The sequence below is a fragment of the Coregonus lavaretus genome, assembly GCF_964263955.1.
Source record: "Coregonus lavaretus genome assembly, chromosome: 33".
Classification (NCBI taxonomy): domain Eukaryota; kingdom Metazoa; phylum Chordata; class Actinopteri; order Salmoniformes; family Salmonidae; genus Coregonus; species Coregonus lavaretus.
This window is the reverse complement of record NC_140020.1, coordinates 13090394-13114277: the sequence shown is the minus strand read 5'-3', so window position 1 is coordinate 13114277 and position 23884 is coordinate 13090394. Positions and strand designations below refer to the sequence as shown.

The 23884-nt window shown below is 45.1% G+C and overlaps 1 protein-coding gene across 1 annotated transcript in view; it reads left to right on the top strand.

Moving 5' to 3' along the window:
- Nucleotides 1–23884, top strand: part of LOC311108605 (receptor-type tyrosine-protein phosphatase kappa-like) — a 203821-nt gene that overhangs the window by 82963 nt on the left and 96974 nt on the right. Inside the window, exons 4-7 of the mRNA XM_084151268.1 lie at nucleotides 12037–12118; nucleotides 14965–15080; nucleotides 15847–16021; nucleotides 22786–23079. Coding sequence (XP_084007394.1) covers nucleotides 12037–12118; nucleotides 14965–15080; nucleotides 15847–16021; nucleotides 22786–23079 — 667 coding nt within the window. The remainder of the gene's footprint in view (nucleotides 1–12036; nucleotides 12119–14964; nucleotides 15081–15846; nucleotides 16022–22785; nucleotides 23080–23884) is intronic.

Below are 23884 nucleotides of genomic sequence, written 5' to 3'. Positions count from 1 at the left end.
TATATATATATATATTTTTTACAAGTGTTACAATTTTTCTTCCACTTTGACATTAGTGTGTTTTGTGTAGATCGTTAACAAAAAATTGCAATTAAATCCATTTGAATCCCACTTTGTAACATAACAAAATGTTTAAAAAGTCAAGGGGTTTGAATACTTTCTGAAGGCACTGTATGTACGTATAACTAGGAATAAAGTGTCAGATGGTAAACAGTAGCAGCAGCGTATGTGATGAGTCAAAAAAGTTAGTGCAAAAAGGGTTAATACAGATAGTCGGGGTAGCTATTTGGTTACCTATTTAACTAACTATTTAGCAGTCTCATGGCTTGGGGGTAGAAGCTGTTCAGGTTGGTTTCAGACTTGATGCATCGGTACCGCTTGCCGTGCGGTAGCAGAGAGAACAGTCTATGACTTGGGTGGCTGGATTCAGACAATTTTTTTGGTCCATCTACACCTACAAATGTTGTTTACGAAGCGTGTGACAAATACAATTTGATTTGAGTTTGCTTTGCATTTCACTTTTCAGACATTACATTTTGTCTGTATTGACTTATTGTGTGGAGACATTTTGGGCTAATTGAACTTCCTATGAACTTTATCTCAGTATGACTTGGGGTTGCTGAATAAACTCTGTTTCTCAAATCAAAATGGGATAAACAAAGGTAAGCCAGCAATTTGCATATATCCACTCTGAGTGTTTTTATTCCGTTGGCTGTCATCCTCAGCCTGTTTTGTGAATATGTCACCGTCTTCTCCCCACCTGGAGGGGTTCAGAGTTTGTTATTTTCAAAAGCTGTCAGGGGGCTGATGCTGTGAGGAGAGTTCACTCTGTGAGCCTGCTGGTTCATGGCTGGGTGACATCAGGACTAGCCTGTTGCAGCTAGCTCAGTTAAGATAATTGCTCCAGCACAGGGTGTCACAGCAGAGTTTTTTTGTTCTGAACTTGTTTGTTCAATTTTCAATGATGTCCAACCTCTTCTCTTCACTGTCACAACTGAAAATTGCAATCGGTAGTTTGGAAATGGCTACTCTATCACCTTGTACCCCAAAGACTAATAGGTGTTGTTATTCATCTATGTTCGAAGACCAGGTTCTAATTAGATCATGTTATTATGTTATTGAGTGAAAAATCTGGTAATCGAATAAAGTACATCTGTCCATTTTCACTAGTTGTGGAAGGCAGATTCCCATGGCTGCACTGACTGTACTTAGATCCACTGCTCCCTTCAAGATTTATACCATAATCCTCTCATTGGAATTATCGCAAGTGCTGGCTTAAGATTTGTTTCACAAATGTCGCATGCATTAAGAGAGAGATCACTTAAAAGGATATGAAGCTCAGCTAAAAGCAAAAATACAATCATTAAGCTAGAGCAGGGATGGGCAACTTTGATAGGGATGGGGGCCACAAAATACTAATCATGGGGGCGGCAGTGGCTCGCGGGTCTGCGTCCCCACATTCATACCTACACGTAGCCAGAGCCGGCCCTAGCCTTTTGGGGACCCTAAGCAACATTTTGTTTCCCCCAACTTGCGAGCAAAACATTCTAGTAGCCCCCCTCTTGACAGAGGAGAGAGAAAATTGAAGTTTTAGCGTTAATTTCCTGCAATTCTATACTGAACAAAAATATAAACGCAACATGTAAAATGATGGTTTCATGAGCTGAAATAAAACATCCCAGAAATGTTCCATACACACAAAAGTCTTATTTCTCTCAGATTCTATGCATACATATGTTTACATCCCTGTAAGTGAGTGTTTTTCCTTTGCCAAGATAATCCATCCACCTGACAGGTGTGGAATATCAAGAAGCTGATTAAACATCATGATCATTACACAGGTGCACCTTGTGCTGGGGACAATAAAAGGCACTCTAAAATGTGCAGTTTTGTCACACAACACAATGCCACAGATGTCTCAAGTTTTGAGGGAGCGTGCAATTGGCATGCTGACTGCAGGAATGTCCACCAGAGCTGTTGCCAGGGAATTTAATGTTCATTTCTCTACCATAAGCTGCCTCCAATGTAATTTGAGAGAATTTGGCATTAAGTCCAACTGGCCTCACAACCGCAGACCACATGTAACCACGCCAGTCCAGAACCTCCACATCCGGCTTCTTCACCTGCGGGATCGTCTGAGGGTGGAGGGTGGGTGTGCTGAGGAGTATTTCTGTCTGTAATAAAGCCCTTTTGTGGGGAAAAACTCATTCTGATTCGCTGGGCCTGGCTCCCCAGTGGGTGGGCCTATGCAATTTTATAACTCATTTAATTAAATTCTACTCATTTTTCCATAGGGTGGAGAGAACAATGTGCCTATTATATCTTTACTAATGCTACAGAAATGTGCTTGAAAGCAGTATACAGATCCATCGGATGTAGTGATCACAATATAGTAACCATATCTAGGAAAATCTAAGTTCCAAATGCTGGACCTAATATAGTGTATATGAGGTCACTAAGCTGTTGATGTAAATAATATTTGTTAGTCTGTGGTGTGTAATGAGGAGCAAACAGATGTTGCACTTGTCACATTTATGAAATTGCTTATCCCAGTTACTAATAAGCATGCACCCATTAAGAAAATGACTGTAAAAACTGTTAAATCCCCGTGGATTGATGAGGAATTGAAAAATGGTATGGTTGAGCGGGATGAGGCAAAAGGAATGGCAAATAGGTATGGCTGCAATTGAGAAATCATGTGACTAAACTGAATAAAAGAAGAAGAAAGTACAAAGATAAATGACATAAAGAAGCACCTTCAGCTTTGGAGCACCTTCAATGAGATTTGGGGAAAAAAGGCAAACTTAGCTCCATCATTAATTGAATCAGATGGCTCATTCATCACAAAACTGACTGATATTGCCAACTACTTTAATGATTTTTTCATTGTCAAGATTAGCAAACTTAGGCTTGACATTCCAGCAACAAACGCTGACACTACATATTCAAGTATATCTGACCAAATGATGAAAGACAAGAATTGTAATTTTGAATTCCGTAAAGTGAGTGTGGAAGAGGTGGAAAAAAGTATTGTTGTCTATCAACAATGACAAGCCACCCGGGTCTGACAACTTGGATGGAAAATTACTGAGGATAATAGCGGACGATATCGCCACTCCTATTTACCATATCTTCAATTTAAGCCTACTAGAAAGTGTGTGCCCTCAGGCCTGGATGGAAGCAAAAGTCATTCCGCTACCTAAGAATAGTAAAGCCCCCTTTACTGGATCAAATAGCCGACCAATCAACCTGCTACCAACCCTTAGTAATGTTTTGGAAAAAATGGTGTTTGACCAGATACAATGATATTTTACAGTACAAAATTGACAACAGACTTTCAGCATGCTGGTAGGGAAGGACATTCAACAAGCACAGCACTTACACAAATGACTGATTGGCTGAGAGAAATTGATGATTAAAAGATTGTGGGGGCTGTTTTGTTAGACTTCAGTGCTATGGCTTTACATCCCCTGCTATATTGTGGATAAAGAGTTACCTGTCTAACAGAACACAGAGGGTGTTCTTTAACAAAATCCAGGTAGAATCAGGAATTCCCCAGGGCAGCTGTCTAGGCCCCTTACTTTTTACAATCTTTACTAATGACATGCCACTGACTTTGAGTAAAGCCAGTGTGTCTATGTATGCAGATGACTCAACACTATACACGTCAGCTACTACAGTGACTGAAATGACTGCAACACTTAACAAAGATCTGCAGTTAGTTTCAGAATGGGTGGCAAGGAATAAGTTAGTCCTAAATATTTCAAAACTAAAAGCATTGTATTTGGGACAAATCATTCACTAAACCCTAAACCTGAACTAAATCTTGTCCTAAATAATGTGGAAATTGAGCAAGTTGAGGTGACTAAACTGCATTGAGTAACCCTGGATTGTAAACTGTCATGGTCAAAACATATTGATACAACAGTAGCTAAGATGGGGAGAAGTCTGTCTATAATAAAGTTCTGCTCTGCCTTCTTAACAGCACTATCAACAAGGCAGGTCCTACAGGCTCTAGTTTTGTCGCACCTGGACTACTGTTCAGTCGTGTGGTCAGGTGCCACAAAGAGGGACTTAGGAAAATTGCAATTGGCTCAGAACAGGGCAGCACGGCTGTACACAGAGAGTAAACATTAAAAATATGCATGTCAATCTCTCCATGTTCAAAGTGGAGGAGAGATAGACTTCATCACTACTTGTATTTGTGAGAGGTATTGACATGTTGTGAGAGGTATTGACATTTTAAACGACTAGCACACAGCTCAGACACCCATGCATACCCCACAAGACATGCCACCAGAGGTCTCTTCACAGTCCCCAAGTCCAGAATAGATTATGGGAGGCGCACAGTACTACATAGAGCCATGACTCTATTCCACATCAGGTAACTGATGCAAGCAGTAGAATCAGATTTAGAAAACAGATAAAAAATACACCTTATGGAACAGCGGGGACTGTGATGCAACACAAACAGGCACAGACACATGCATACACACACACATGATAACATACACACTATACACACACGTACACATGGATTTTGTGTTGTAGATATGTGGTAGTGGAGTAGGGACCTGAGGGCACACACTTACTGTGTTGTGAAATCTGTTATGAATGTATTGTAATGTATTTAAAATTGTATAACTGCCTTAATTTTGCCGGACCCAGGAAGAGTAGCTGCTGCCTTGGAAGCAGCTAATGGGGATCCATAATAAACAGAAATAAAATTGGGGCCCCCCTGGTCATAAATTCGACCGTGGCGGTAGGCTTGGTCCTTCTGCCGACAAATGGCCCTCTGGAGATGGACATGCGCGGCGTCCCAGACCTGTCCGGCCCTGCGGAACCACTCGTCGACAGTGTGCGCATCAGTCTGGCTGGGTGTCCAAGGAGCCAGGGCCGGCTGGTACTCCAGGACGCAGTGGAAGGGAGTGAGCCCCGTGGAGGAGTGAACGAGGGAGTTCTGGGAATATTCTGCCCAGGGAAGAAACCTCGCCCACTCACCCTACCGGTCCTGACAGTGGCAACGAAGAAACCGCCCCCAGCTCCTGGTTCATGCCCATTTGACTGAGTCCTATACCTGGAAGTGAGGCTGGCCGTGGCCCCGATCTTCTCCAGGAAAGCCTTCCACACTCTGGAGGTGAATTGGGGACCAAGGTCCGAGACAATGTCCTCCGGAAGTCTATAATGTCGGAAGACCTGTTGGAACAGGACCTCAGCAACCTGGAGAGCAGAAGGAAGACCAGTTAGTGGCAAAAAACGGCATGATTTGGAGAACCGATCTACGACCACCAGGACTGTGGTGAAGCCGTCAGAACGTGGGAGGTTGGTGACAAAGTCTATGGACAGGTGTGATCAAGGTTGCTGAGGCACTGGGAGAGGAACTAGTTTGCCTGCCGGGGCATTCCGAGGTGTCTTCATTTGGGCTCATACGGAACAGGAGTTGATATAGCGGGAGACATCAGGAGCCAAGGTGGGCCACCAGTATTTTTGTGAGAGAGAATGTAGGGTGCGCGTAATGCCGGAGTGCCCTGCATTAAGGGTGGTGGTGTGCATCCAGGTCAGCAGGTGGTCACGGACCCTGGTGGGTACATACACGCGTTGGCAGGCGCTGGGTCCTCCTGAGTCGCCAGGAGGATGTCTTCGTCCACATCCCAAACGACAGGTGCCACGATGAGAGACGGAGGCAAGATAGGACCCCCCAGAGGCTTCCTTTCTCCAGTATGGTGCATCCTGGAGAGGGCGTCGGCTTTCACATTCTGGGACCCAGTTCATCCGTTTCGCTGCCCATAAGTGCTCCAAATTCCGGTGGTCAGTGAGAATCCGGAATGGATGGACTGCGCTCTCCAGCCAGTGTCTCCATTCCTCCAGAGTGAGGACCACCGCCAACAGCTCCATGTCTCCAACGCCATAGTTCCTCTCTGCGGGGGTAAGCTTTTTCGAGAAAAAGGCACAGTGATACATTTTCTCTGGCTTACCTTGCAGCTAGGAGAGGACCCCACCCACGCACTCCTCAGATGCGTCCACCTCCAGGATGAAAGGACGTGCTGGATCTGGGTGTTTTAGGAGGGGCGCTGTGGTGAACCTCTCCTTCAGCCTCTTGAAGGCACTGTCAGCCTCAGGGTTCCAGGCCAGCTTCTGAGGCCCACCCTTAAGGAGAGAGGTGAGCGGGGCGGCTATGGAGCTGAATGACCTGATGAAATGCCAGTAGACATTTGCAAAGCCCAGGAAGCTCTGTAGACCCTTGATGGTGGTGGGGACTGGCCATGACCTGACGGCGTCCGTCTTCGCTCTTTCCATGAACACCCCCTAAGGACTGCTCCTGTATCCCAGGAAGGATATTTTGCTTGTTTGTGGAGTTCGCATTTCTCCCCTTCACCAACAGGCTGTGTTCCTGGAGGCGGAGTAGGACCGCTCGGACGTCCCTGATGTGCTCCTCGAACGTAGCCGAATAGATCAGGATATCGTTGATGTACACCACCACCTGTGTACTCAGCATTTCTCGGAACACGTCATTGACGAAGGACTGGAACACGGAAGGTGCGTTGGCGAGGCCGTAGGGCATGACGCAGTATTCATAGTGGCCTGAGGTAGTGCTGAAGGCTGTCTTCCACTCGTCTCCTTCCCGGATTCGGATCAGGTTGTAGGCACTCCTCAGGTCCAACTTGGTAAAGTACCGGGCCCCTCACAGCTGCTCGATGGCCGACGGAACCAAAGGAAAGGGTTAGCGGTACTTGGTGGTGACTCCGTTCAGCCCCCGGTAGTCAATGCACGGCCTCAGTCCTCCGTATTTTTTGGCCACAAAGAAGAAGCTGGCGGAGGCAAGAGAGGTAGAGCGTCTGATTAACCCCTGTTTCAGGGTCTCCGCTACATACTTCTCCATGGCCTCAGTCTCCGCTATGGAAAGGGAGTAAATGTGACTCTTCGGGGGGTGTTGTCCCTCCAGCAGGTCAATGGCACCTGTGAGGAGGGAGACACTTAGCCTTGGAGGCAGAGAAGACATCGGAGAGATCTGCATACTCACGTGGAATGTTGGGCTGGAGGGCGGACTCTGGACTCTCCACTGACGTAGAACAACAAATCACCGGCAGGCAGGTCCTCCAGCATGAGAGGGACCAGGCTGTGATCCTCTTGGTGATCCAATTGATGGTGGGGTTGTGTAGTCTGAGCCAGGGCAATCCCAAGACGATCCGGTGAAGGGGTGACGTGACGATGTGGAAGGACAGCTCCTCGTGGTGCTCCGGTAGTGTGGGAATGGTGATGGTGATGGGGAGAGTGACGTGCATAATGGTGCCTGATCCAAGTGGTTTATTGTCCAGTGAGGTGACGTGTAACGGAGAAGGCAGTGGCACGGTGGGCAACCCCCATTCAGAGACCAGCTCCCTATTGATAAGGTTCCCCGCTGATCCGGAATCTATCATTGCCGTGGAAAGTGAAGAGAAGGAAGAACCATTCACCATTAGGGGAACTAAAAACAATGGTTTGGTGACAGGTGATGACGGATAACTCACGGAGCGGCGACGGGAGTCATACCGCCTAGATAGGGAGCCGCCAGGAGATCTGTGCTCCGTGGTGGTGTAGGGGACGCTGCCCACCTCCATGGGTGAGGACTCGGAGGCAGGGTGGCTTCCATAGCTCTGATTGGGTGAGCATTGAGGCTCTTGGTGGTGTTGGGAACGCCATCGGTCTCTCAACATGTCGTCAAGACGAATGGACGTGGCGATGAGGGTGTCAAGGTCCATCGCGTCGTCCCGACATGCGAGTTCCGTCGTGATGTCCTCCCATAAGCCTCAGAGCACGCTCATTCTAGCCGGATGACGCCGCCACCGTGCAAAATCTCAGGGCGTACTCGAACGCGGCCTTCTCTCCCTGTTGTAGCCGGAGGAGAAGCTCACCCCTGTCCTTTCCCTCCGTGGGATGATCGAACACCACCCTGAACTGATCGAGGAAGGTGGAGTAGGGAAGCGTCGCGGCCTCACCTCCTTCCCAGACTGCCGTGGCCCAATCCAGCACCTTTCCCTTCAGTAGCAAAATCACCATCGCTATCCTGGCTTGGTCCAATGGAGATGCCCCACGCTGACGCGCCAGATACAGTGAAACCTTTAGCAGGAAGCCTCTACATTTCGTTGTTTTCCCGTCAAATCACTCCGGCAGGGCGAGAGGTCCCTCAGACGTTGGTGATAGCACGGAAGGAGGTGGGCTGGGGGCACTCGCCGCTCCCTGAGGTGGAACCGGAGCGATGGTCAGTTTATGCAGCGTTTGGAGCACTTCCTGCATGGAGGCGTTCAGCTGGGCAATCTGCTGCTGGTGCTGGTTGAGGTGCTGGGAAACTCCAGGAGGATTACCTGCTGCATCCATCTTCGTGAGGTGTGTGATTCTGTGACGAGTACTGAGGATACGAAGAGGTAGGACGCAGACGCAGGAATCAACAATGTGAAGGTTTACTTAACATTGAGCAAGAGAACAACAAAGAGCGAGTACAGAACATGACACTAACAATCACACAACACAACACTGAACAGTCCAAGGCTATATAGGGGTGGTGATGAGATGATGAGGTGCAGGTGCGCTGGCGGTGATTAGGGTGCGTTGGGTGTCCATTCTGGTGTTGCTGAGGTGGTGCTGGAGAATCAGAGCGCTGGAGGGGAGCAACGGGAGGAGACTTGACAACAAGTAATATCTAACAATTTCACAACATATACCCAATACACACAAATCTAAGTAAAGCAGTGGAATTAAGAATATATAAATAAATATATGGACGAGCAATGTCAGAGCGGCATAGACTAAGATACAGTAGAATAGGATTTAATATAGTATATACATATGAGATGAGTAATACAATATATGTCATCTTTATTAAAGTGACTAGTGTTCCATTAATTCACCAGTAATTTCTAATCTACAGTTGAAGTCGGAAGTTTACATACACTTAGGTTGGAGCCATTAAAACTCGTTTTTCAACCACTCCACACATTTCTTGTTCACAAACTATTGTTTTGGCAAGTCGGTTAGGACATCTACTTTGTGCATGACACAAGTAATTTTTCCAACAATTGTTTAGACAGATGATTTCACTTATAATTCACTGTATCACAATTCCAGTGTGTCAGAAGTTTACATACACTAAGTTGACTGTGTCTTTAAACAGCTTGGAAAATTCCAGAAAATGATGTCATGACTTTAGAAGCTTCTGATAGGCTAATTGACATCATTTGAGTCAATTGGAGGTGTACCTGTGGATGTATTTCAAGGCCTACCTTCAAACTCAGTGCCTCTTTGCTTGACATCATGGGAAAATCAAAAGAAATCAGCGAAGACCTCAGAAAAAATTGTAGGCCTCCACAAGTCTGGTTCATCCTTGGGAGCAATTTCCAAATGCCTGAAGGTACCACGTTCATCTGTACAAACAATAGTACGCAAGTATAAACACCATGGGACCACGCAGCCGTCATACCACTCAGGATGGAGACGTGTTCTGTCTCCTAGAGATGAACGTACTTTGGTGTGAGTAGTGCAAATCAATCCCAGAACAACAGCAAAGGACCTTGTGAAGATGCTGGAGGAAACAGGTACAAAAGTATCTTTATCCACAGTAAAACGAGTCCTATATCAACATAACCTGATAGGCTGCTCAGCAAGGAAGAAGACACTGCTCCAAAACCGCAATAAAAAAGCCAGACTACGGTTTGCAACTGCACATGGGGACAAAGATCGTACTTTTTGGAGAAATGTCCTTTGGTCTGATGAAACAGAAATATAACTGTTTGGCCATAATGACCATCATTATGTTTGGAGGAAAAAGTGGGGCGCTTGCAATCCGAAGAACACCATCCCAACCGTGAAGCACGGGGGTGGCAGCATCATGTTGTGGGGGTGCTTTGCTGCAGGAGGAACTGGTGCACTTCACAAAATAGATGGCATCATGAGGAAGGAAAATGATGTGGATATATTGAAGCAACATCTCAAGACATCAGTCATGAAGTTAAAGCTTGGTCGCAAATGGGTCTTCCAAATGGACAATGACCCCAAGCATACTTCCAAAGTTGTGGCAAAATGGCTTAAGGACAACAAAGTCAAGGTATTGGAGTGGCCATCACAAAGTCCTGACCTCAATCCTATAGAACATTTGTGGGCAGAACTGAAAAAGCGTGTGCGAGCAAGGCGGCCTACAAACCTGACAGTTACACCAGCTCTGTCAGGAAGAATGGGCCAAAATTCACCCAACTTATTGTGGGAAGCTTGTGGAAGGCTACCCAAAACGTTTGACCCAAGTTAAACAATTTAAAGGCAATGCTACCAAATACTAATTGAGTGTATGTAAACTTCTGACCCACTGGGAATGTGATGAAATAAATAAAAGCTTAAATAAATAATTCTCTCTACTATTATTCTGACATTTCACATTCTTAAAATAAAGTGGTGATCCTAACTGACTTAAGACAGGGAATTTTTACTAGGATTAAATGTCAGAATTGTGAAAAACTGAGTTTAAATGTATTTGGCTAAGGTGTATGTAAACTTCCGACTTCAACTGTATATAGGCAGCAGCCTCTAATGTGCTAGTGAAGGCTATTTAACAGTCTGATGGCCTTGAGATAGAAGCATTCTTTCAGCCTCTCGGTCCCAGCTTTGATGCACCTGTACTGACCTCGCCTTCTGGATGATAGCGGGGTGAACAGGTAGTGGCTTGGGTGGTTGATGTCTTTGATTATCTTTTTGGCCTTCCTGTGACGTCGGGTGCTGTAGGTGTCCTGGAGGGTGGGTAGTTTGCCCCCGGTAATGCGTTGGACAGACCGCACCACCCTCTGGAGAGCCCTGCGGTTGCGGGCGGTGCAGTTGCCGTACCAGGCGGTGATACAGCCAGACAGAACGCTCTCAGTTGTGCATCTGTAAAAGTTTTAGGTGCCAAGCAACATTTCTTCAGCCTCCTCCTTCACCACACAGTCTGTGTGGGTGGACCATTTCAGTTTGTCAGTGATGTGTACGTCGAGGAATCTGAAGCTTTCCACCTTCTCCACTGCGGTCCTGTCAATGTGGATAGGGGCGTGCTCCCTCTGCTGTTGCCTGAAGTCGACGATCATCTCCTTTGTTTTGTTGACGTTGAGTGAGAGGTTATTTTCCTGGCACCACACTCCCAGAGCCCTCACCTCCTCCCTGTAGGCTGTTTTGTCATTGTTGGTAATCAAGCCTAATACTGTTGTGTTGTCTGCAAACTGAGTTGGAGGCGTGCGTGGCCATGCAGTCATGGGTGAACAGGGAGTACAGGAGGGGGCTGAGCATGCACCCTTGTGGGGCCCCAGTGTTGAGGATCAGTGAAGTGGAGGTGTTGTTTCCTACCTTCACTTAGGCATGCTTATGTGTCCAGAATAGAACAAAACCATGTGAGCCAGTTTGATGTATCCTAAGTGCAGATAAGGGTGATGGACTGTCTTTTTCTTTATAAAAGCTGGGTACATTCCAACAAATAACCACATTTATTTGTGAGTGGGCCAAAGAGGCCAACCATCAATTTGTATTGATGGATAAAAGCAGAGGCCCATTGAGCACCAGTCTCCACAGCAGGTCCTGTAAGTGCTCTGATCAGCATGACGTCCTCAGTACTGTATTCACCTCTCTGACAGCCTGATGTGGAGGCAGAGATTGAAAACTGCCATGCATGTAAGACATTGCCTGCTAGCCCTCACACAAAGGTATACACGTGAAACTCAGGTTTACATTGTGTGTCAACCTATTAAGGCTGAACCATATGTTCTGCCCACACAACTGGTCCTTTTTTCCCTCTTTGTGTGCAAGACTGACTGAGACTGATCAGTGCAAGACTGATTTCAGTCCCAGTTTATGATCACATCCCATGTCACCATAAAGTGCCCGCAGCGGATGTACCAAACAGCTTCCTGACGGAACCTGCAAGTGTCCTGGGCAGAATGATGGAGCATTGGGGATCAATCTGTGAAAACTTGATGGAAATGAGTGTTGTAAACATCCTCTCCTCGCCCCTCTCTCCCTCTCCCTCCCCTCTCTCTCTCTTTCTGACAGGTCATATTTGAGGCGGAGGTCTCGGACGGGAAGACAGGCTTCATTGCGATTGATGACATCCAGGTTTTGAGCTATCCATGTGGTAAGTCATTACACAGGCAGTAATTACCAGACACTCCTGCATTGCTGCTGATGGGTTTTTCGTTGCTCCGCAAATGAAGATAAGAAGGTGACCTTCTAGCAGAGGGGAGGATGAGGTGAGCACGGTTTGCTGCTGGAAGATAATTAAGTGGCTGACCTGCATTTGAAAACATCAGTGTCAGCGTAGGAGGGAATAAATAAATATACTAATAAATGAATCTGCCGTGTAATAAAGGATAATTGTACTCTCTCAGCATGGCTTTATTGGTTGTAATAGCTGGCTTCCACCCACTTCAGCACAATGAGGTACTTGAACGTTAACCTTCAAAAATCCCTGGCTTCCTGATGACCTGACCATTAAATATAGTAGTGGGTTTCTTGATTTTCATCCAGAGACCATTTTCAGCTAAAGACCATTTTACAAAGACACAGTTAAAGCATGTTTCCGACAGTTTCTACAGATGCCAAGAATCTGAGACGCCATTAGAAATAATAGACTTTTCATTATTGAATAATAAGTGTAATTAAGAAAAGGAAGTGTGTGTTTGTCCACAGTTGTTTGTTTTGTATTCACACTCTTACACGTCGATGGGGTCCAACCTGAACATTGAGATATTTTGATTTTACAATTCCCTCAGTTCTATAGTCTATCCAGGATGATAAAAGGATTAACATGAAATAATGTAAAGATATCCCAATTAGGAGCACCAGCAACCACAGGGCTAGGGATTTCACCTTCACTGAGGAGAGCTCCTTACTAGGACTGTAATCCTTTTGAACAGTGTAATAAACCTTTATAACACTAACCACCATGATTAGTTGTGACAGTTAATTCTAAAGGGAGGGTAAAATGGCTGGTTTAGGTACCCTACACCCTTTGAGGACTAGACTGGTGCAATCCAGTGTGTCCAGTCATGCATCCTGTCCTGCTACCTCCTCCTAGGCCGCTTCCCAAATGACACCCTATTCCCTACATAGTGCCCTTTAGTGCACTATGTAGCGAATAGGGTGTCATTTGGGATGTAGCCCTAGCCTCCACAGTAGCAGCTTTCATTTAAATTGACAGCTGCATCCAGAGAAATGATCTGAGCAGTGAGCAGTACTGAGCACTAGCCACCCCTCATTTGGCAGCAGGGTAAATGGATTGATTCAGGGGACTGATATGTCCCAGGCTAATTTGGAGCTAATCTGCTAATGGCGTCACTCCAGAGGGTCATTTCTGTTGGATTTAACAATAATAATTAAATAATAATTACCCATTCCTCTCCATCATTCAACCATTTACTACTTTGGAGAAACTAATTTTAGTTTTTAAGGAGTGTTGTGTTTAGTGAGCACTATAGGAAAGCAATCATAGTCCTAGTAAGTGCATGGTTGCTCTTCAGTAACAAATGCTCTTGATTGGGACCAACAGGGGATAATCAGCAAATGCCAATTTCTTTTGCACTTTCTATGACACAACTTGGTTCAAAGTGTCTGGCATGGCCGTATTTGCCACCATGGCCTCTTCCTGATCCCTGTCTCAAGAGAAGCTTGCAGCTCTTCAGCAGCAGTGACACTAGGATGGGTCTCTAACTAAGCTCTGTGTGAAATGAGTGTGTGCTGAACCACCCAGCTTTCTATCAACCCATTGCACTGATGATAATGAACTGGCTAAGCACTCACCCAAGCTGACAAACCCTTGGACACAGTGATTTACAGTCTCTATTTTAGCAAAGGTCCCTAGAGTAAAGCTAGTTAAATCACTATGGTTGGGGCTTTTTCTAAGGTCCCATCACTAGCCCATTGGATTTTCTCCTTCTCTTCCTCTCTTCACAACTGCCTCGAGATCTCACACTCTGTAGTGCTCTCGCAGTCTAAGATTCTGTCTCTTTGGATGTATGGTATGTATATAAAATATGCCTAATCAGTATTTCCGCTAGAGTATACAAGGTAATTTGGAGGATTACCCTCCGGCTGTGATTTGAATTCGCTGCTTGATTATAGAATACAATTAAATTCAGAATCACTCAAAAACACTAATAATAAAAATAAAAATACAGGGACTGAGTTTTCCTTCTCAAAGTCAAATTGAAGAAAGATAATTGATGTTAAATGCAGCAATTTTAAACTTGCACATGTCCTTGTAGTTACAGAGAGAAACACTTGGTGTCTCTATACATTGATAAAGACCTAGTCAATTTATTCAAAGTATGAATAGCCAAGCCATCATTTGGCTCGTTAGATAATCTGTAACGAGGATCCCAGGACGTTAACAACAGTGTGATGCCAGACAACCGTTTTGGTCCTGTTGTGTTCAGACAGAGTTTAGCTCTGTTTCATAAACGTTCCTCCTAGTTACGTGTGCTCAATTACCGCTGGCACCGCTCCAGACTACCACGCAGCATCTGGGCTGCCAACCTGCCAAATCACCATGAATCATTTAGCTGTCCAGATCAAAACTCTGCTTGTTAATATTCTTTCTTCCAAAAAAGACTCCATCCTTCTCCTCATGTTAGTGCAGTGTTGTTGTTGGGTCTTTTTTTTCCAAGCCACATCTAGGTTTCCTTTCCTTTTTCTTCTTGTCCCACTGCCCCTTAGAACACCAGTGTCTTTTGATATGAGGTGCTAGTGTGTATTGTAATAATCCAGGCCGTTCACAGCAGTGGTGTATGTTTATTGAAAGTGTTTACCAGTAACCACTTCACCCACTCAGCTCTGGATGTGTTGCTGTGACAGATGAGGTAGTTATTAGGACTGGCCGTCTGACATGGCGAGGAGAGTGGGGTGCTGAGAAACCGCAGGGCTGCATTGATCATGTCGTGTACGCTGCATTTATGACTGCTGTAATTGTTTTCTTCCACGTAGATAAATCGCCTCACTTCCTGCGCCTGGGAGACGTGGAAGTCAACGCCGGGCAGAACGCCACTTTCCAGTGCATCGCCACCGGCCGGGATACCGTGAACAACAGGCTGTGGCTGCAGGTAGGGACTGGGATTGGGAGCGGGGCTAGCCATTGAACAACCTCAGGACAAATTTTTAAGGATGGGGGTCAGACTGTTGTTCATGGATCACACCAACAGACAAAAAGTAACCTTAAAATGATACCACAGTACAGTCCATCACTCAGTATATCACTGAGCATTGAGTGCTCAAAACTCAAACACCTCTCTACCCCCTCTCAAATACAATATCTGGCTCAAGGCAATGCCCCGTCTCTTTGGGGAAATTTATATTATGAAAGAATGAAGAACAATAGAACATCTATTTTGTCAGCTAGGGCTGTTCAGGTGAGGGCATGGTCTAAGCCCTCCCTAATGCCTAGGGTGAACTGATAAGGCCCACAGAAAGAGAGGGATGGAGGTGAGAAGGAGGTAGGGAGGGAATAAGAGAACTCCTCTCATGGATAGAAAAGTGAGAGAGGCGATGTGACCTTTTCGGTGCCGGCAGTCGTGGAGGTGAATATGTAAAAGAGGCAGTGCTGGTGACACCAAACTTGTCTGATAATGATCCCCGTGATAAGCTCTAAGAGGAAGTGGCGCCTTAACAGACCCATTCATTGGCTCCCTCCGAGATACACTTTTATGTGCTACCAGCCAGACGCATCCTTGATGCCGTTGAAAGATTACACAAACGTTCTGTTTGTTTTTAATAAATGACTCCAAATTTGATAGGTATGCCGTCATCTTCCTGATAATGTAACGACCTTCCAATAAAACACATGTTTTCCTTGTTGTTTTTATCTTGCAGAGGAGAAATGGGGAGGACATTCCCGTGGCGTCGACTAAGAACATCAACCACAGGCGGTTCGCTGCCTCGTTCAGACTCAAGGAAGTGACCAGTCTGGACCAAGACCTTTACCGATGTGTCACCCAATCAGAGAGAGGATCTGGTGTGTCCAACTTCGCCGGACTCATTGTCAGAGGTATGTGTGTCCTCATCAGATGATATCCTGTTATGTAAAGACATCCATGCACATCTGATTACTACCTCATAAATGTATGATCTGCCATATTCATATGACTGATTGTAAAGTATTTGATTACAAGAAATAGTCTACATCAGTTTTGCCAATTGTAGTTTTCAACTCAGTTGCAAAACTCCAAAAATATTCCTTCATAAACATTATGCAGAAATCAAAAATAAATATGTGAGGGAACACACAACTAGCATATGTTTATTCAGATAGGGGAATTTGAATATTATTTGGATATTCAAATGAGAATCACCAAAGGGAGAATAAATACACAAGTTCTCGTGTCATGATGTCTGAAGTCTGCTTGTGGAAATGCTTCTCAGATGGGGTCAGTGGAGAGCAGAGAGGCATGGCTCCCGGCCATGCTTCAACAGACGTCTTTCTCTCCCTCTGAGCTGCTTTGCATATCTCCGCCCACATATAGTGTTAATGCAGACAATCTTAGCTTCTTCCCAGTTCCTACCTCCGCCCCCAACCAAGAGAAAGGGAGGGACAGTTTTTTTGCATCGGTAAAGCAAATCTTATTGTTAGCTTAGGCCAGAGGGCCCCAGAACCCTGGTGTTAGAAGGTAGTTCAACATTAACTGCACTGACAGGTCCGATATCTCACTAGCGCTTGAAAGCAGACATCCTGCTACACCGATCCGAAAGATGGTAATTTTAAAGGAAATTTTGGGGCCATTGATATAGGCGGCTCGTAATGAGAGCTGGCATGGAGTTGCCCATTGTCGCTTATGACCTAAGGGTAGCAGTTTATTAGTGGCTCCTCTGCCAAAGCCGAAGTGACAGAGGATGCTGCCGGCTATTTTGGTCCGCTTTGTAACAAATGAAAATTTCAGTGGCAAATTCCTTTCACCAAAGGACTATTGATCTATGTGTCCCCCAGCGGTGAGAGAAACAACACACAGCGGCGCACAATTGACTTTGTCATGAGGTATGCGTGGCTCCCAGAGCTTTTTGAGTAATGATGTTGCCCCCTTCCTAGTAGAAACTAAACTTTATTGACAAGGTTGCTCATTGAAACAGAGCCTAAAACAAACATGCCTGGTGAGCTCTGCTTTAACAAATGAAATGAAAGCAGCTCGTTCACGGCTTTGATTGTTAAAGTTATTTCTTATGGCTTATTGAAAAGATTGCTGAGGTGACCTTAGGTGCAATTCTCAACATGGTATTTCAATTTAATCTCTTATCCAAGGCTCTATGATAAGGAAACCATGTGAAATATGTGCTTCATCTAAGGGGTTCGAGTATGTTGTCTTCTTGTGCATGTGTGTATGTGCATTTGATTGCATACACAATTGTGTGTGTGTGTGTTTGTGTGTGTACACTTTAATGACTGTTGTGTAGATAGTGTGCTGTCATCTTCCCCGGTGTGTATGTGTGGGGGCCAGAGTGGTTCCCTGCCGTAACCAAACAGGCTGATTGGTGGCAGACACGACTGTCAGCTGAGGAGCAGGCTGGGAGATATTTTCTGCTTAAAAGTAGATTCAAACTTGATAACTGCCAGCTCTTCCCACACTGAAGAAAGGCTCCTGCTTGACAACCCCAGGCTCAGAGAGATTGTTAAACTCTGATGAAGCCTCATAATGATGCCAAAGGAAGAACTTGGAAAACACAGAAAAGAGAAACACTTCAACAAAGGAACATATTTTTCTAAGGATATGAATATGAAACTGGATTGATTCCAAGCCACAAACGAATATATTGTTTTTGTAGTGTGCTAATTTTACATGAAATGAACTCCTAGCGGCCTGTGGACTGTGTTTGCTGCTTAACCACAGGGTTTGAGAGGCAGAATGATTGTCACCTTGTAGATGATAGCCTAAAACAGTGTCTGCGTGCTGGAAGTAAAGTGGGGGAGACGGAGGAAGGGATCACTCCTCCGCGTTCTGTAACGCCATCAGTCAGCTGGAGATTGCTGCGTGCGCTTTGTTGTTCCAAGGCCTGCCCCATCGCTGTCATCTCTCGACTCATATCTTGTCATTAGCTTTTTAAAAAGCCAGAGCGGACCCGAACGTTTCCTCCCACACAAAATGAAGTTGCTGCATCACATTCGTTCCTCCTCCTCCCCCCTTTTTTTATCAAGATACTGCCTTGGAGACTGTCGACTGCATCGGCAATAAATGAAAATCAGTTACTGTTAGAATGGCTCCGGTGCCAGGGCTGCTTGGAGCTGGGTTAGAGCAGTCACAGCAGAGTTGAGCTGCAGGTTGGCCAGTCAGTAAGTTGTGCGACTGCAAGGCGAATGTTTATTAGCGTGGCCTGCTGAAGGATGTGAGAGATGGATGAGACAAGGTTCAAGGAGCAGTAATGCGAAGGCTCAGTGATATCATTCCACACTGTCACCCCACACATGATGGATGGGCTGCTTGAGGAGAAGCAATAATACCAGCTGATGAAAGATTCCTCTGCAGTGCTCTCTCTCTCTCTCTCTCTCTCTCTCTCTCTCTCTCTCTCTCTCTCTCTCTCTCTCTCTCTCTCTCTCTCTCTCTCTCTCTCTCTCTCTCTCTCTCTCTCTCTCGCACTTTCTCTCTCTCTCTCACTCACTCACTCACTCACTCACTCACTCACTCACTCACTCACTCACTCACTCACTCACTCACTCACTCACCCACACACCCACACACACACACACACACACACACACACACCATCTACCTGCTCAGCCCAACTGCACTATCTTCACGCCACCGTTATGAAGCCCCAAAAGGGGAGAGTCAGCCTGCCTGCCTGCCTGCCATGCTAAGAACCTTCCGCGTGCTACTGTGCATTTTATTGGAAGCATATTTATAGTTTTTCATTTGAAAGAAACCATTTTGTGTGTCAGTTACTCCAGACCTCCTCTATTGTGTTTACGGCATTTCCTCCAAACATCTTAATGAAATGAGAACGGTCCTCGCCTACAGGTACAAGTACAAATTAAATTGGCAATTGCCTCTGCATTTAAATGGCCCTTTTCCTCTTTCTATTTTTTCTGTTGGTTTGTTTTCTTGGAAAACTACTTCTACCTAATAAACATCAGCGGCTTCAATAATTAATTGTTTTTGATCAAATATATTGTGAAGATGGTTCTGCTTTGTTTTAGTTGTTGTCTACTAGTTATCCAGTATTTTGACCCAATGAATTTACCCAGAAAAAGAGTTTCAGGAATTCAAACAAAGAAAATACACAGACCCAAAAAAGTATATGTTTTATTGTCACATACACCGGATAGGCACAGTGAAACATGTCGTTTTACAGGGTCAGCCATAGTAGTACGGTGCCTCTGGAGCAAATTATGGTTAGGTGCTTTGCTCAAGGGCACATCGACAGATTTTTCACCTTGTTGGCTCTGGGATTAGAACAAGCGACCTTTCTGTTACTGGCCCAACGCTCAAACACTAGGCCACCTGTAGCCCAAGTCCTGAGGTGACCTTGAAGGGAAAAGTAGAAATACATTTAACATGCATTTTCAAATATGCTTTCTGGCGCTAGTGCAGTAGGCCCACCGTAGTTGTGTCCGTCTTGAATGCTGTTATGTTATTGATTTATTTGATTTTCCAGCGTAGCCTAATTCTGAAATAATTTTTGCAGCATGTGTCTCATGAACCACTGAGACTGAGAGAGATGAATTGGTTTAGAAAACCAGGAAGCTAACACATTTAAAAACTATAGGGAACCCTCTACAGGGGAGTGTCCCTGGGTTCAGGTATTGTGTGTTCCGCAAAGAGAGTACTGCTGGGACGCTATGATCACCACCACCATACACTACTTACCAGCTTATTATAGTGTTACATCCACTAATTTTTGTATTAATAATACAAAAAAAGCAAAACAATTACTTTATAATTTATGGTCTTCTGTTGGGGCTTAATTCAAGCAAATACAAATTTGTCTCATGAACACAATGTTTCTATGTACAGTGGAGAGAACAAGTATTTGATACACTGCCGATTTTGCAGGTTTTCCTACTTACAAAGCATGTAGAGGTCTGTAATGTTTATCATAGGTACACTTCAACTGTGAGAGACGGAATCTAAATCCAGAAAATCACATTGTATGATTTTTAAGTAATTAATTTGCATTTTATTGCATGACATAAGTATTTGATACATCGGAAAAGCAGAACTTAATATTTGGTACAGAAACCTTTGTTTGCAATTACAGAGATCATACGTTTCCTGTAGGTCTTGACCAGGTTTGCACACACTGCTGCAGGGATTTTGGCCCACTCCTCCATACAGACCTTCTCCAGATCCTTCAGGTTTCGGGGCTGTCGCTGGGCAATACGGACTTTCAGCTCCCTCCAAAGATTTTCTATTGGGTTCAGGTCTGGAGACTGGCTAGGCCACTCCAGGACGTTGAGATGCTTCTTACGGAGCCACTCCTTAGTTGCCCTGGCTGTGTGTTTCGGATCGTTGTCATGCTGGAAGACCCAGCCACGACCCATCTTCAATGCTTTTGCTGAGGGAAGGAGGTTGTTGGCCAAGATCTCACGATAAATGGCCCCATCCATCCTCCCCTCAATACGGTGCAGTCGTCCTGTCCCCTTTGCAGAAAAGCTTCCCCAAAGAATGATGTTTCCACCTCCATTCTTCACGGTTGGGATGGTGTTCTTGGGGTTGTACTCATCCTTCTTCTTCCTCCAAACGCGGCGAGTGGAGTTTAGACCAAAAAGCTCTATTTTTGTCTCATCAGACCACATGACCTTCTCCCATTCCTCCTCTGGATCATCCAGATGGTCATTGGCAAACTTCAGACGGGCCTGGACATGCGCTGGCTTGAGCAGGGGGACCTTGCGTGCGCTGCAGGATTTAATTCCATGACGGCATAGTGTGTTACTAATGGTTTTCTTTGAGACTGTGGTCCCAGCTCTCTTCAGGTCATTGACCAGGTCCTGCCGTGTAGTTCTGGGCTGATCCCTCACCTTCCTCATGATCATTGATGCCCCACGAGGTGAGATCTTGCATGGAGCCCCAGACCGAGGGTGATTGACCGTCATCTTGAACTTAATAATTGCACCAACAGTTGTTGCCTTCTCACCAAGCTGCTTGCCTATTGTCCTGTAGCCCATCCCAGCCTTGTGCAGGTCTACAATTTTATCCCTGATGTCCTTACACAGCTCTCTGGTCTTGGCCATTGTGGAGAGGTTGGAGTCTGTTTGATTGAGTGTGTGGACAGGTGTCTTTTATACAGGTAACGAGTTCAAACAGGTGTAGTTAATACAGGTAATGAGTGGAGAACAGGAGGGCTTCTTAAAGAAAAACTAACAGGTCTATGAGAGCCGGAATTCTTACTGGTTGGTAGGTGATCAAATACTTATGTCATGCAATAAAATGCAAATTAATTACTTAAAAATCATATAATGTGATTTTCTGGATTTTTGTTTTAGATTCCGTCTCTCACAGTTGAAGTGTACCTATGATAAAAATGACAGACCTCTACATGCTTTGTAAGTAGGAAAACCTGCAAAATCGGCAGTGTATCAAATACTTGCTCTCCCCACTGTATGTCCTGCAGGGCTAAAAACTAAACAGTGCCTTTTTGCAGCTATTTGTTAGGTTCAACAGACAAAAGCACGGGTCACGTCAGATTGGGGCCCTACGAGCCAAAATTAATCCAAATTTCAGGCTGAACCAAAGCACTGGATTCCAACTCAGATTAGCAGTGAATGTGCCATTATAAATGCACCACCCGCAGTATTGAATAAACAAATGATTAAGTGGAGGGTAAACATGTGGACCTTAATAAAAGGTACTGCATGCAGAAGTCTGAATACCAGACTTTGTGATGGTAACGTGTCTTCATAAAGATGATATGGGTGGGATGGGCTAGCACCAGTACAGTGACTATCAGATTGGACTTGCTGTGATCTCTGAGTATTGCCACTGCTGTTGAATTAGCTGCAACAAATTAATCGGCCGACAGCCATCTGGACCGGGAGAGAGGAGAGAGAAGAAGAGACCTGCGTGACGTGCAGAGCAGTGAAGGAATGACATGACAATGGCTGTTCATGTCCCTCAGAATGTTTATTCAGACATTACATAGGGCGCTTCCATTAGTTAGTTAACTCTCTAAGGGGAGGGTTTCATTGGCTTCCATTGCAGTGAGAATGGTGAATGTAGTAAATGTGATTTGGGAAATTTTTTAATGATGTGGTGTTCCTGTGATTTATCTTATTTCAAGATATTTTTCAAAATATTTGACGGTTAATCGTCTTAAGGTAAAATATTTTGAAATAAGATAAATTACTTGTATTAATAAGCCTATTGTAGGTTAAAATAAGCAAAATTATCTGTCAATGATATTAGATAATTTAGCTTGGTTTGAAAACCCCTCCGCTAATTTTAAGTGAATTATCACTCAATATAAGATATTTAGGTGTAGTCCAGCATGCTCTGGGCCAGACTCCAGACCTATACATACTGACTGGAAGGGGAACTATCTGGTTATTCTGAGAGTGTTTGATAGTCTTGCTCAGGGATGAAAAATAAGAAGATTCTAACTTGAACTTGTTGCTGATGAGTTCATTGGGGTCTGACAATGACACAAATCTCATTAGATTGATTATCAATTTGGAAGGAAGAGTCCAAAATGATTATTGAAAAATCATTTGCAATAAAACACACAGATGTGGAAATCTTTTGCCAAAAATAGATAATGTTCGAAATTGAAACGCCTTTAGATGTATGCTATTCTAAGCCATATGCTTTGTTTCCCCCCTGTGTCCTCCAGAACCCCCGCGGCCTATCGCACCCCCTCAACTGCTGGGTGTGGGGCCCACCTACCTCCTGATCCAGCTCAATGCCAACTCTATATTCGGGGACGGCCCCATCATTCTGAAGGAGGTGGAGTACCGCATGACATCAGGGAGCTGGATCGAGACCCACGCTGTCAACTCCCCTAACTACAAGCTGTGGCACCTGGACCCAGACACAGAGTACGAGATCCGTGTGCTGCTCACCAGACCAGGGGAGGGGGGCACCGGCCAGCCTGGACCACCTCTCATCACCAGGACAAAGTGTGCCGGTAAGTCTCCATCTCCATTTTTCCTTCTTTTCCCGCAATTGTTTTTCATTCTGTCTTTTTTCCTCCCTGTTACCTCTCTCCATGTCTCACTGTTCTGTGATATTTGCATACAGATAATTGCCTGGGGCCTTCTTATAAAATATAATTGGAAAAGCCAGGAAAAATAAACAAGGTTTCTGGTGGAGGTAGTGTCATGGCTCTCACTCACCAAGAGTTCCTCTCAGATGTGGGGGGGAGGGGGGGGTTCTAAGGAAATAAACGAACATGCTTTACAGAACAATCCTTTCCCGTATTTACCCTGGGGTCCGTGATGACAAACCTGCGAAAGGTATTCTCATTCATTTCTGCCAGGGCGGCGTGATACCCACACGCTTGGGTTGCCATGGCATCTGTATTAAGCAGCATATCAACAAGGCCGGGACTAGATACATAAGTTATATGGGGGAGCACGTAGTGGAGCGGTTGTGTTCGGAGAAGGAATCTGAAGATGGAAAGTGGTTATTAAGAATGATGTGGAATGTATGCAGTGTTTCATTACTCTGGGCATTGCCTGTCCATCAGCCTGAGACACTATCCATCTATTCCCCTGCCTGGTGCTCAGGAGTGAATAGACCAGCTGTATTCCCAGATTGACATTCAGAGGGCAGTCTCTGCAGTTTTGCATTTCCTCTTCTTGGCTACTGTCAGGGCGTAGAGGGATATTTTCAGGGGATATAGTCCAGATACAGCCCTGTAGTCTGCTTAGGAGGAGATGTCTACTGTACAGTGCATTCAGAAAGTATTCAGACCCCTTGACTTTACCCAC